The 14,313-nt window shown below is 49.3% G+C and overlaps 1 protein-coding gene across 2 annotated transcripts in view; it reads left to right on the plus strand.

The window, feature by feature from the left end:
- LOC138516982 (drebrin-like) overlaps positions 1-14,313 on the plus strand; it is a 716,984-nt gene that overhangs the window by 685,474 nt on the left and 17,197 nt on the right. For both annotated transcript variants that reach the window (XM_069632471.1, XM_069632470.1), the window contains exon 13: positions 11,506-11,563. In XM_069632471.1, coding sequence (XP_069488572.1) covers positions 11,506-11,563 — 58 coding nt within the window. The remainder of the gene's footprint in view (positions 1-11,505; positions 11,564-14,313) is intronic.

Consider the following 14,313-nt stretch of genomic DNA (forward strand, 5'->3'; position numbering starts at 1 on the left):
TTATCACGCCATTAATAAACAAGCAGAAGAGCTTGGGAGCCAGTAAACATCCCTGGCAGACACCCTTTGTTATTCGAATGCTATCGGAGGTTCTCCCATCACTGCCCCATCCAACCACTGCGGTGTTGCCCATGTAGAGACTGTGTATTGCAGTCAGCAAGGAACCCGGGATGCCCTGCTTCTTCAATCTCCCAGATACGCTCCCTAGGGGCAGTGTTAAAGGCAGTGCACAAATCCACGAAGACTGCATACACACTAACTTTACTCAGGACTGCGTAGTAGTCACACACCAACCTGAGTCGGAGACTTTGGTCGACTGCTCAGTTCTTCCGGGAACCCCACCTGACGCAGATTAATTATTGACCTGCTGCTTTCCCAGTAGTCTAAATGTGCTAAAAAAGTCCGGGCTAAGATCCCCCCGCCCCCGCATCCAGGAGTGAATGGGCCTATAATTCAAGGAGTCATCTCTGGGGCCTTTTTTATAAATTGGGACCAACGCTGCTCTTCTTCAGGACTCTGGTACCGCATTTATGCTCAGAACTACATTTAACAGACCAGTTAGATATGGCACCCAGACTGCAATATCATTCCTAGAGAAGTCAATGGGTGCCCTATCTGGGCCATGTGCTTTCCCCACCTCCTCACATGTTAACCTCAGTGGGGGGGGGATAATTCGTGACAACTCCACCCATGGTGCACACCTCGTCAGGGCTAGTCTTCCCAGACGCATCTGCCTTTGCCCCATAAAGATTGCTATAGGGTTCAACCGAAGCTCGCTCTGTAATGCAGGCTTGCAGCGTATTGGATCCCTTTCCCTTCCCCGCCCTGATTAGGCTCCAGAACCCATTTGAGTCCCCTTTATCTATGGCATAAAACAACTCCCTCCAGATGTTCTCATGCCACTCCCTCTTTTTCCCCATCAGAATCCTGCAGTAATCTGCTCTGGCCAACCTTAGCCCATCGTCTCGTCAAGTGCTCGTTGTCTTGCTTCGTCATTCAGCCTGCCCTTAGCCAGCCTGCAATCTTTATCATACCAGTGGTTTGAAACCTTCACAGATCACCTTCACAGATCTGTGCACTACTTTTAGACTTTTAGAGAAGTGTGTCCCACCTTTGCTATCAGGTTCTCATGTATTGCCACTATAGCAACCCGTTCCGAGGGTCAGCTGGGGCAAGACCATCCAAAAACGGAACAATCTCTTCATATACCGGCAGAGGTACTTCGAGGTCAAGCTGTTAAGACTGATTTCCTATACTCTGGCCTGGTGGACAGATGTATAGAAAGCCAACCTATATTGTGACAGGGGCAACTCTGGGAAGCTGTAGCCAAACCACTTTAAGGTAGCAGTGACAGGCGGTCTAGGCTAAGATCTTCAGAGGGGTGAGATTGTAAAGGGTCCACAATGAGGTCGCACAATGGGAGTCACAAATTACCCTTAGACAGGATGTATAACAATACAGTTATTTAATTATGGCCAAATACACTATAAGAAAAATTAACACAAGCATGTAGACTTATCAACCAATACCATCAAACTAAAATACATATATACAATCACAGGTTCAAGTGCATAATACAAATCAGAATACTCCTGCAAGGAAATGAATAGGCAAATATTACACACGAAAAGGTCCACAGAGAATTAAACCCTAACTAATATTGTCCAACCCTAAATTGCCTGGGGCCTTGTGCCCTATTGTTCAGGATACAAAGATACAGCACTCAGGAGGCAGGAGAAAATGTATGTAGAGTCTCTGGGGTCCAGTGATGGATTCTTAGGGCCAGGGTTCAAGATAGACAGAGTCCAAAATTCCCCCCAACAGTTAGAAGTCATGCCAAGGCAAGTATTGACAAAGCCAATAGGTTTAAAATAAAGAGTATTGTAAGTCCATTGACATACAATGGGAGTGTAGGGGTATGTTAAAAGCTCAATAATTTACCCCCTCACTCCGAATCTTCCCAAGACTTTCCAGAACAAAGGAAGGGTGTCCTGGCTTGCTTTTCCTGCTGAATTCTGCAGTCCACAATTTTCACGGGTTGCAGGTTCAATTGATTCTCCTGTTAGGATCTTTTGCTGGTGCAAGGACTCTTGATGAAGAAATGCAGAAACAAACAATGCAGCACCCTTCTCGGGACTGGAGGTGGGTCAGAAAAGCAGTTTTCGGACCGTGCACGCCGTGCACAGCGATGCAGCAGGACTCAGTAGCCGCGCTTAGACTTTCTGGTCTTTCTTGGGTCCCCTTGGTGCTAGAATGCCAAAACTTTGCAGAGGGTGTCTTTCCAGTGGCAGCTGAGGTTGTACCAAGTTTCAGGCAGAAACTCGGCACGGCAACGAAGATAACCCGGTAGCCCAAAAACGAAGCTGGTCAGCCACAAGACGATTCCCAGGCACCTCCGAAGGTGGTTTTTGCATTGGGCACTGAGTAGGCTTAGGGAGTGGATGGTCCCTCCACGCCTGGGGGGTCGTAGTGCCTTCGCAGGCCTACTGGAGATCACGAGACAGACAGGGTCCACCAGGACTGCAGCAGAAGTTGGTTGCCAGGCCTCAGGTTTCTTTGCGGGTCTTCTCAACTGGACGGATTCTTGGCTCCTTCAGGTTCTTCCAGGATCTCTGAGAATTGCATGCAGGGGCCCTCTTCTTATCCTAACAGCCAGGTAGGAGTTGAAACTCCCACTATCCAATGGCAGAACTAGCCCACACACACACCCCACAGTGGTCCAATTAGGATCAATGGCAGGAACACTCATGCATACCACTCAGACACTCAGAAACCAGGCTGTGGATTGGGGTCAGATTGACCCAGCCCACATCCTGCCTGCAAACACACAACACCCTCCAATATCCCTCCAAAAGCACCTGCTTTCCCGGGCACTGGAAGTCCTTATAAGGATCTTTCTGGCCTCTGAGGCCAGGAAGAAGGCTAAACAACAAGATGCAAAAAGAATGGACGAACAACCCTGTGGCACGGCCATGTTTGGCCAGTAGCCACAGTAAGTAGCCAAATGCGGTAAACGCGGTTAAGCTAACACAAAATTCCCCAAAAAGTGGAGAAAAGTCACTTCTGCCACCAGCCCATCTTTTAAGCACCTCAGAATAACCAAAAAGTCCTTTGAGTGTTAGTCTAGGGCAAAACAAAAATGAACCCCATTGCACTGCAGTGTAAGATAGAAAGTTACCACATGTGATACAAAAGTAACCACAAGTAGCAACATAGTCACAAGACTAAGGGAAACACTGTTTCCCAGTACTGATGGCCTTAAGGACATATCAGTTTCCCCATAACATGTGAGCAAAGGCCAGAACAGTGAGGCTTAAGGCGTCACTGCACTGCAAAAAGTTCAGGTCAGATTGAAAAATAAAAGCACAAGGTTTAGGGGTTCTATAAAGATGGAAGGAAAGGTGCAGTAAAGAGAATCTTTCCTAACACAAGCGTACACCACCTAATATTACGCCGGGCGTGATCTAACTGCCCCCCTGTGGTGGCCCTACCCATGGCACTGGCATCTCACTCGGCTGCTGATGTCCAAGAGCCTCCCTCACTTCCAGAAGCAGGGGGTAACGGTCGCTTTCGAGACTATTGTAAATACAAAGAGAATTTGTGGAGCCCCATTGTCGAATGTTGGGCACCTGGAATATCCCCCAAAAATTGTCCATTACAAGCCCTTATGTTAGCCGCCATGAAGGCGATAGCAACCTCGTCTACAAGTCTATGCTGCCTGGTTGTGAAGCTTGCATTAAGGGTCCTCAGCCCCCAGCAACTATAAATATATTGATCAGGTGCAATAACCAAAGTAGAAATGCATAGTGATCCTTTTAAGCGCCACCAGGGCTCAACCAATAGCTCCAAATTCCAGCCAGGAAGACTCCGCCTTTCATCTGAATGAGGTTGATGAACCTTAGTATATGAAGTGTAATGATACTAATGGCTATGGTGCTACAGAACAGCATACCTGTACCGGAAAGCCTTTGTAATATATTTATTTTTTCAGGTTTAGAGTCCCCACCCTCCAAATGAGGTCTGTAAAAATTCTGCAGCCACCCCCAAGAAAGAGCATATTGCCATAGAGCCAACTTCGAGCCAATGGTACCAAAGTGTTGATACTCAAATCCCAGCTTTGCCTCTGTGCAATACAGTGATACTGGGCAGATTATTCCTTTCCAGAGCATAGGACTGTGCTGCCTTTGGTGAGAGTGGTCGCCTTCTTACATTCGGGTACCACTGATTAACCCATCGCCTGAACTTTCTTTTTAAATGGGCCAGAAGTCTGCAATCCAGATGTTTTGGACTACTACTCCCATCAGCCCTATTCAGCATAGTCAATGGTGAGAGATATTGGGAATTGTAGTCCTACACATCTGGAGAGCCAAAGGTTGCAGACCCTTGATAGAGGCGATTTAAGGGAAGGGCATCCTACACAGGACAGAGTCGGTAAAATGTCTGCGGCATCTTGGATATTCATTTTCTGGCCTGCTTATTTCACACGAACAATGATTTACTTGTTTCCACAGTTGCAAATGTTCTTGTTGACATCAGGTAAAGAATCTGCAAGTCTCCACGACTATAATCAGTTGGCCTTATCCCACCGTTTATTGTGTAGCTTATATAACAATCTTGACAATGCAATAGTAAAAGACAGATCGCGGGGTTCACATCAATTAGCATTGTGGCACTTGCACACTTCCCTTTATGATGGAGAAAATAAAGGTACAATAGTTCTCTTTTTGCATATCTAGTTTTCATATGGATTTAAAACACAATATTGTCATATTGGTTTATCATGTGAATTGTGTACTTTCCAACTCCAGATTAGCATACATCGTTTCATTTCAGTTCATAAAAGTGAAACATTCATAAATAATTGCACATCGCAGTACAAGAGGAATTGGGGCTCAATGTGGTTAAATACTGAAATATCCGAGTGGGCGAAAATCCCAGCTTCATCACTTCACTAAAGTGTGTGATTTTAGGAAAAGCAGGTTAGTCCCATAGTGCCTAATCTTAAAAATTGCCAGCCCATAAATTGTTTTAAAATTGTCTGTGCCCGAATAGTGATTTTATTTTCAGGGTTTCTCTTCAAAAATACATAATTCATGGCTTAACAAACTCTAGAGTTACACCCTATATAATAACAGTGGCCATTGCTATATTGCACAGCACAAAGTTGTTTCTTTGCTCACTCATGACAAAACCAGAGCCCTCTTCTAATCTCAGTCTAGGACCCTCATTACAGTTTCACCAGTATCCCGCCGGAACTACCGGCAGGATCCCAGCCGTCTCTGCCGCTGGATATCCCAGGATATTACGAGAAGCGGAGATGCCGATAAATTCACATTCCATGGAGACCCATAGGACTGGGATGGGATTGCTGGAATTTCTGGCACCTCTAGTGTAGTGTTGACTGAATACCCGGCAGGTCAGGCCTGCCGGTAGTTCACTTCCCCTAACGGCAAACTTGTGTTTCTCCAGCCCACAAGAAATGCTGGTGCTGGTTTTCCGGACCGGGGAACTTGCAATGTCCTGATATGTGCAGGTTCTGGGTAACCTCTTACCCGTTTCCTCTCCTTATGCGATTGGCTTTGACCTTCCTCATTGCTTCCGCTCCACCTCCTGGAGCCATGTCGCATTCTTTGGCACTCCTTGAAACGCCACTTACTTTTTCTGCTGACACCAGCAAACATGAAGGGGCAGGGGGCACTCCTTGGAGAGCCCATGCTTACTCTAATCGCTGCCAGGTGTTAGGCAAGAATTGATGTAGTAACACTGTGTGAGACTACACAACACTTGTCCTCTTGGTATTAGGTAACCCACCATTTGGTATAGGCCTGTACTGCACACGTTGGTAGTGTGACTGAGCAGGCAGGCTTATCTCAAGAGGGGTAAATGTGAGCTGTAGCAATGAAATCCACCAACACAAGTAGCCAAGTAACAACAACTCTCAAGGTTTCTGTTATAAATAGTTATTTATTTATGTAACGTCAGTTTTTAAATAAGCATTCTTTAAAAAGGGGAAATATATGTAACATCAAATATACTTAAAAATACTTGTCCAGAATCAGCATAAGTTTAGTGGATACTCTTTAGAGATGCTTTTTACACACTTCCTACACCCAGAGGTGACTTCATTCACAAGGACAGTAATGGTATTTATGTATCACTAGTACACTTTTCAGATTCTCAGGTTGCATAAAGGAAAGATTAAAGGAAAGAAAAAGGTTAAACAGGTTCTCAGGGCATGTGAGTAAACTTAAATCTTCCAATGAAGTCTAGATAAGACCTTTCCCAGCAATAACAGTCTAAAACCAAGTTATCATCTCTGAGGAACTGAAAATATCAAAGTCAATGGACTAGAAGAGTCTGCAGGGAGCCAGCACAGTCAAAGTCAATTGGAGCACAGTCTATGGAGCTGAGGCACTTCTTAGATAATAAACGTCTTGCAAAAAGTTAGAGAGTTTTGTAGAAAATAACTTGTAGGGTCACGAGCTGTTACACTTGTGGAAAGAAGAGCCGAAATCAACACTAACAAAAGTAGCGACTCCAAGTTTCAACTGAGAAGAGCAAAGCTAAAGGCAATGAGGTAAGTACCCCAAGTCTGATCAGTACCTCTGGTTGGAAGAAGAGTGGTCCATCTGGCTTCTGTCCTGTTGCAGTGATGGAGATCCTGGGTTCCGGAGCCTCAGTCGTGGGGACAAGAGAGAGGACGTCTGGAGGACTGCTGCAGCAGAAATCCGCAGTTTCAGCGCTCGGTAAACAGCACCACCATGGATATTGGATACCAGTTGGGCTTCCTTCACTCCTTGAGCCCTGCACTCTGATGAGGGGACTCGAGCTCTGGTCGCCCTGCTTCGGGGGGGTCTTAGAAGACTCCTGGAGCTTCTGGCTAGATTGCAGCCGTTGCACTCAAACACGGATTTCTCGACCCCTGACACTCGGTTCCTGCAGCAGCAAAGAAGTACAGCCAGTCGAGGAAGACGGTCCAGTGGAGTTTGTCTCGTGTTTAGTTGGTCGCACTAACCCAAGGGAAGAAGTCGATGAGGATGCAGCAAGCTTCGTTCATGGTTTCTTCGGTGGGTGTTCTTCCCAGTGGTCGACTCTATCTCTAGTCCCAAAACCCCCGCCTTTTGAGCAGGTTTCTCCCATTCATGCACAGCCTATGCTGTCACTCAAACAACAGGGTGGCTGTCCTAAAAGGATAGCCAGCCAGCCAATCAGGACCGGGTGCATTCAGGCATTCCTAAAGACAAAGGACAGGGGAGTTTCGGGAACCTGCCTCACATCCTGCCCTTCCAGACACACTGGAGCCAGAGGCGGGTTTCAGCACTGAACCCCAGCAAAGGCAAAATGAACAAAGGGCTGAAACCTGGCTTGGCGCACAGAGGAATACCCAAGGAAGCAATCTCAAACAAAAAATCGTGAAAAAAGAAGACTGGGTCCATTTTGCCAAAATGGTCACCCATGGGTTCTATACTACAGCTTAGGATTCAGCCTGCGGTAGAAAAGCATAATGGTAGGAAAATTAAACCACTGCCACCAGCCATTTAAAGTATGGAGGGTAACATAACAAATGTTACATTAGAATGTAGGATAAGGGGCTATTAGGTAACCCCCAGCACTCCACGTAAGATGGGATGTGCTGGACCTACAAAGAGAAAAGGTAAGTAAATTCAATTTCACTTTACTGTTCTTGGGAACAGTAGTTCTCACAAGAAAATTGATTTAAACCTTATGGGAAATCTAAAGGAGTTTGCTGTGGCAATGCACTGAAGGTGCTGTGTGTCACCATACTAAAAAATAGATGCTTATGTAGTTTGTCAGACTCTAAAAACAAAGAAAACATATAATCCAAATCAGGTCAAAATGCATGAGAGAGTGAGAAAAAGGTCTCACTCACTCCAGGGTTGAAGTCCTACCAGTAAAAGAGCTGGGGGTCTCTAAGGTTGAAGGGAATTGGCACAGACATGAGAATTCTCGCTCCCTAACACCAGGGCACTAGTGGTGAGCAGGGCACAGGAGGAGGGGGGCGGGGTTAGAGATTCTGGAGCCCTCCAGTTCGTTAATTTGGGGAGGGCAATTTTGCCTGTATACCATGCCAAAATATGCCCCTTAAGCCATAGGTGCAGAATATGCTTACAAAGCACTCTGGGGTCAGCTGAGCCAGTTCTTTCGGAACTCTGTGCAGCATTGTGCAGACTATCAAAGTGAAGTCAGCCCTGTCCTGTCAGAGGTACTTTAAGCATCCTTCATATGCACCCTGTGGGGCAAATGCAACTTACTGTAAGTTATGCCTCATTAGTCTCAGGTTCAAGTTCATAAGGTCCTCGGGAATGTGGTATCGTCTCGGGAGGATAGCTCAGCAGCAACGTGCTCGCCTTGGAATCAAGACAACACGGAGCACCACAGGTTCGATTCCCCGGGTCCATGCTTAGAAACCTCTGGATATTAAGCGCGATATAAATAACCTATCATATCATACTGCCCAGAACCAGGAATGACTCCAATGAACCTCTCAGGTCAGTCTCTATAGAAGAAGCGCAAACAAAAAATATCATCCTTAAAGAGGCCCTAGGAAAGCTGACAGCCCACTCTCAAAGGTTCACAAGTGCAGAGACTGGATCTACATCCTGGAGCATGAGCGCGCCGCAGGATGCAAGGAACAAAGGAATGGCGCGCCTGGAGAGGACAGGAAGCGAGTGAGGGTTACTCTGGAGGACCGCTTAGCAACCAGGAAATGTGGTCACTGAGCAGATCCGCTCATAAGGATCTGCAAAGGTCTGGCTGTTCAGAGGTGCAAAGTGCATGAAGAGCAAGCAGTGGCAATGCCAACAGTTTGGGCTTTTGTGTGGGCATGAGAAAAGCACCTGTCAGGCCTTGCCGTAGTGGCATTAACTGGTCACTGATGGTATCAGGTGCAAAATGATGCGAATATCTGGCCATCTAATAGCAGTGCCTGGCAAATGCCTAATACCGATAGACAGGCCAAAACGGTTGGCTTGGCCAATTCTTCTTTTAACAGGACTTCAGTGAAGGGCCCACATAGTGCTTATTCTTCGAGTGCCTGAAGATAGACATAGTTAGGAGCTGTTTACAACACTTGTAGCCTGTTTACAACCCCAATTAAGTCATTAACTCTCAGAAGACTGCTTTGGAAGGCACTTCGAGTGCAAAGTTTGATAGTAAGGCTTGATTAAAGTGAACTGGCCATAGGGATTAATAGCATGGCCATGGGCAGTGGGTGGGTAAATAATCAAACACCTACAAGCCATGCGACCCTCCTCATATGCCATTTCACCCTAGATCTACTCTGATGCAAATGTTGTAACTTATAGACGTCGCAAGCGACACCGAATATCCGAAAACTAAGAAACTTACTGAATGGTCATGACCGTTTGCTTAACATTTCTCCCCTACAAATTTAAAAGCACACTGTCCTTCACCTCCCTCTGTCCCCTCTCATCCACTGAATTATGTGCTGCAAAAATGACCATGCACTGACTTTGCACGGACTTTGCACAGCAAAAATACACTTTGCACATTTCCATGAATCAGGGTTTGTGTCGGCAGTGCAAAGTCACTTTTCAGCAGTGCAAAAAATTCCATGAATCGGGCCCATAGTGTGAGTGCAATGTAAAAATAATGAAGTAAAGAAGATCCAAAAATATGCCAGGACTTAAAAAGGGCTTAGTGTCATGGTTCATAGGGTGCCCACAAACGGTCGTACCCAAATGGGCGCGCTTGCAACTTGAGCAGATCACAAACGCCAGAAATCCAGAATATAAGAGGAACTTTCCTTTGCATTTTATTTGACAGACCAATCATTACCACTCATTGGGCTTCATTACGAGTTTGGCATTAGCCGTGCCCTTAATAAGGGCACGGCTACTGCCAAACTCGCTACGGGCACCCGGGAATGGCCCGGTAATTGCCCATTTGCAGGTGCGGGTATGGCCGGGCTCCCGATTCCCATTCTGCCCCATAGGGCAGAATGGTGGTGGGGAGCATGGTTGCACCGGCACCGTTCATAGCGGTACCGGTGCAATCACGAGTTCTGATTGCGGGTGCCGCTCTGCACGCCTGGTCCGACCAGGCGTGCAGAGCGGCACCCGCAAGCAGAACTTGTAATGTGGTGGTATGGTAACAACGGCACCAGTAGCACTACCGGCGCCGTAGTTGCCTTACCGCCACATTCGTAATGAGGCCCATTGTATTTGAGCATGCCGGGAAGTCTTGACAGTCTAATGGAAAACTCCCTCAGGTGGGCGACTGATTAGATCTAAAGCAGGGTTGTTCATCTCCAGGCCTCCAGGGCAGGAAAATGGATAGGTTTTCAGGACGTTCCTCATTAATATTCATGAGCTAACATTTGCATACATTTAGAATCATTGTATGTAAATTGATCTCATGAATTTTAATGAGGAGTATCCTGAAAATCTGCCATGGATCTGGCCCTAGAGGCCTGGAGTTGGACAACCCTGATCTAAAAAGATAAGTGAGTGATAAGGAGAATTGAAGAGAGTGTTCCACCGAATAAGACCCACTGCCTGAATTGGGATATAAAGGCCCTTTATTTCAACAAATTGACTTTCAAGGTACCTTGAAAAGTCCTGTTTCTACTTCTATTGTGTCTTTAGGGGGAAAGGGGGTCTGTGGTGCGGCCACAATGGCTGGAAGTGCCTATCACTATTTATTTTATAAGAAAAAGAAAGAGTTAGGAATGCTCACAAGGTGTGGCATGAGGTGGTGCGAGTGCAATGTGTGGCATGAGGTGGTGCGAGTGCAAGGCGTGGCATGAGGTGGTGCGAGTGCAAGGCGTGGCATGAGGTGGTGCGAGTGCAATGTGTGGCATGAGGTGGTGCGAGTGCAAGGTGTGGCATGAGGTGGTGCGAGTGCAAGGCGTGGCATGAGGTGGTGCGCGTGCAAGGCGTGGCATGAGGTGGTGCGAGTGCAAGGCGTGGCATGAGGTGGTGCGAGTGCAAGGCGTGGCATGAGGTGGTGCGAGTGCAATGTGTGGCATGAGGTGGTGCGAGTGCAAGGTGTGGCATGAGGTGGTGCGAGTGCAAGGCGTGGCATGAGGTGGTGCGAGTGCAAGGCGTGGCATGTTGGACGAGGTAGAGTGGCATGGTGGCACAAGGGGGGTTGGGTTGGGAGGTGCATGGCGGAGGGCGCTGGCGGAGTGCAGGGCGCTGTAGGGCAGAAGGGGTGGTTGGGTTGGGAGGCGCATGGCGGGGGGCCCTGGCGGAGTGCAGGGCGCTGTAGGGCAGATGGTGGGCATAAAGAGTGATGGGGTCAGACGCAAGTGGGTGTAGGATGCCCCGAACAGCCTCAGAAGGGCTGGGGTGGGGTGGGGTGTGCTAGGTGAAGTATCTCGAAATCTGTCACTATTGTACTACTGAAGATCCGGGGCTGAGAAGCCTGGATGAATGACAGAGGAGAGCGGTGGAAATGTGCACCTTGGGAGCAACCGGGAGCGACCTGTCAAAGTGACTGTAATTTTTTACACTTTTATAGGTAGGAGCAGAAGTCACAGCCAAGGCGTGTGTACGAGCTATCTACGACTACCACTTGGGTAAGACAATTCATACTTTATAATTTCCTCCACTAACTGTGGTGCACGTCACACTGCAATCCTGCCCTTGCCGCGCCATCTTCATCACACCTCACACTGCAGTCCTCCCCTTGCCACACCGCCTTCATCACACCTCACACTGCAGTCCTCCCCTTGCTACACCGCCTTCATCACATCTCGCACTGCAGCCCTCCCCTTGCCTCACCACCTTCAGCACACCTCACACTGCAGTTCTCCACTTACCGCACCACCTTCATCACACCTCACACTGCAGTCCTCCCCTTGCCACACCGCCTTCATCATACCTCACACTGCAGTTCTCCACTTACTGCACCGCCTTCATCACACCTCACACTGCAGTCCTCCCCTTGCCACACCGCCTTCATCACACCTCACACTGCAGCCCTCCCCTTGCCTCACCACCTTCAGCACACCTCACACTGCAGTTCTCCACTTACCGCACCACCTTAATCACACCTCACACTGCAGTCCTGCCCTTGCCGCACTGCCTTCATCACACCTCACACTGCAGTCCTCCCCTTGCCGCACCGCCTTCATCACACCTCACACTGCAGTCCTCCCCTTGCCACACTGCCTTCATCACACCTCACACTGCAGTCCTCCACTTGCCGCACCGCCTTCATCACACCTCACACTGCAGCCCTCCCCTTACCGCTCTGCCTTCAGGACACCTCACACTGCAGTTCTCCACTTACCACACCATCTTCATCAGACCTCAAACTGCAGTCCTCTCCACTTGCTGCTCCGCCTTCATCACACCTGGCACTGCAGTCCTCCCCTTGCCGCACTGCTTTCATCACACCTCACACTGCATTACTCCCCTTGCCACACCGCCTTCAGCATACCTCACACTGCAGTCCTCCTCTTACTGCATCGCCTTCATCACACCTCATACTGCAGTCCTCTCCTTGCCACACCACCTTCAGCACACCTCACACTGCATTCCTGCTCTTACTGCATCGCCTTCATCACACCTCACACTGCAGTCCTCCCCTTGCCGCGCCACCTTCATCACACGTCACACTGCAGTCCTCCCCCCTTGCTGCTCTGCCTTCATCACACCTCACACTGCAGTCCTCCCCTTGCCGCACTGCCTTCATCACACCTCACACTGCAGTCCTCCCCTTGCTGCGCCACCTTCATAACACCCCACACTGCAGTCCTCCCCTTGCTACACCGCCTTCATCACACTTTACACTGCAGTGCTGCCCTTGCCGCACCACCTTCATCACACCTCACACTGCAGTCCTCACCTTGCCGCACTGCCTTCATCACAACTCACACTGCAGTCCTCCCCTTGCTACACCACCTTCATCACACCTCACACTTCAGTCCTCCCCTTGCCACACCACCTTCAGCACACCTCACACTGCAGTTCTCCTCTTACTGCATCGCCTTCATCACACCTCATACTGCAGTCCTTCCCTTGCCGCACTGCCTTCATCACACCTCACACTGCAGTCCTCCCCTTGCTGCACTGCCTTCATCACACGTCACACTGCAGTCCAACCCTTGCCACATCGCCTTCATCACACTTCACACTGCAGTCCTCCCCTTGCTGAACCATCTTCATCACACCTCACACTGCAGTCCTCTCCCCTTGCTGCTCCGCCTTCATCACACCTCACACTGCAGTCCTCCCCTTGCCGCACTGCCTTCATCACACCTCACACAGCAGTCCTCCGCTTACCGCACCACCTTCATCACACCTCACAATGCAGTCCTCCACTTGCTGCACCGCCTCATCACACCCCACACTGCAGTCCTCCAGGTGCCGCACCACCTTCATCACACCTCACACTGCAGTCCTCCCCTTGCCGCGCCACCTTCATCACACCTCACACTGCAGTCCTCCCCTTGCTGCACCACCTTCATCACACCTCACACAGCAGTCCTCCGCTTACCGCACCACCTTCATCACACCTCACAATGCAGTCCTCCACTTGCTGCACCGCCTTCATCACACCCCACACTGCAGTCCTCCAGGTGCCGCACCGCCTTCATCACACCTCACACTGCAGTCCTCCCCTTGCCGCACCGCCTTCATCACACCTCACACTGCAGTCCTCCCCTTTCTGCGCCACCTTCATCACACTTCACAATGCAGTCCTCCCCTTGCCGCACCACCTTCATCACACCTCACAATGCAGTTCTCCCCTTGCCGCACTGCCTTCATCACACCTCACACAGCAGTCCTCCGCTTACCACACCGCCTTCATCACACCCCACACTGCAGTCCTCCACTTGCTGCACTGCCTTCATCACACCCCACACTGCAGTCCTCCAGGTGCCGCACCGCCTTCATCAGACCTCACACTGCAGTCCTCCCCTTGCCGCACTGCCTTCATCACACCTCACACAGCAGTCCTCCGCTTACCGCACCACCTTCATCACACCTCACAATGCAGTCCTCCAGGTGCCCCACCGCCTTCATCACACCTCACACTGCAGTCCTCCCCTTGCCGCACCGCCTTCATCACACCTCACAATGCAGTCCTCCACCTGCTGCACCGCCTTCATCACACCTCACACTGCAGTCCTCCCCTTGCTGCGCCACCTTCATCACACTTCACAATGCAGTCCTCCCCTTGCCGCACCACCTTCATCACACCTCACAATGCAGTTCTCCCCTTGCCGCACTGCCTTCATCACACTTCACACAGCAGTCCTCCGCTTACCACACCACCTTCATCACACCTCACAATGCAGTCCTCCACTTGCTGCACCAC

Source organism: Ambystoma mexicanum, chromosome 6q (genome assembly GCF_040938575.1).
Source record: "Ambystoma mexicanum isolate Mex_15411 chromosome 6q, UKY_AmexF1_1, whole genome shotgun sequence".
Lineage (NCBI taxonomy): Eukaryota > Metazoa > Chordata > Amphibia > Caudata > Ambystomatidae > Ambystoma > Ambystoma mexicanum.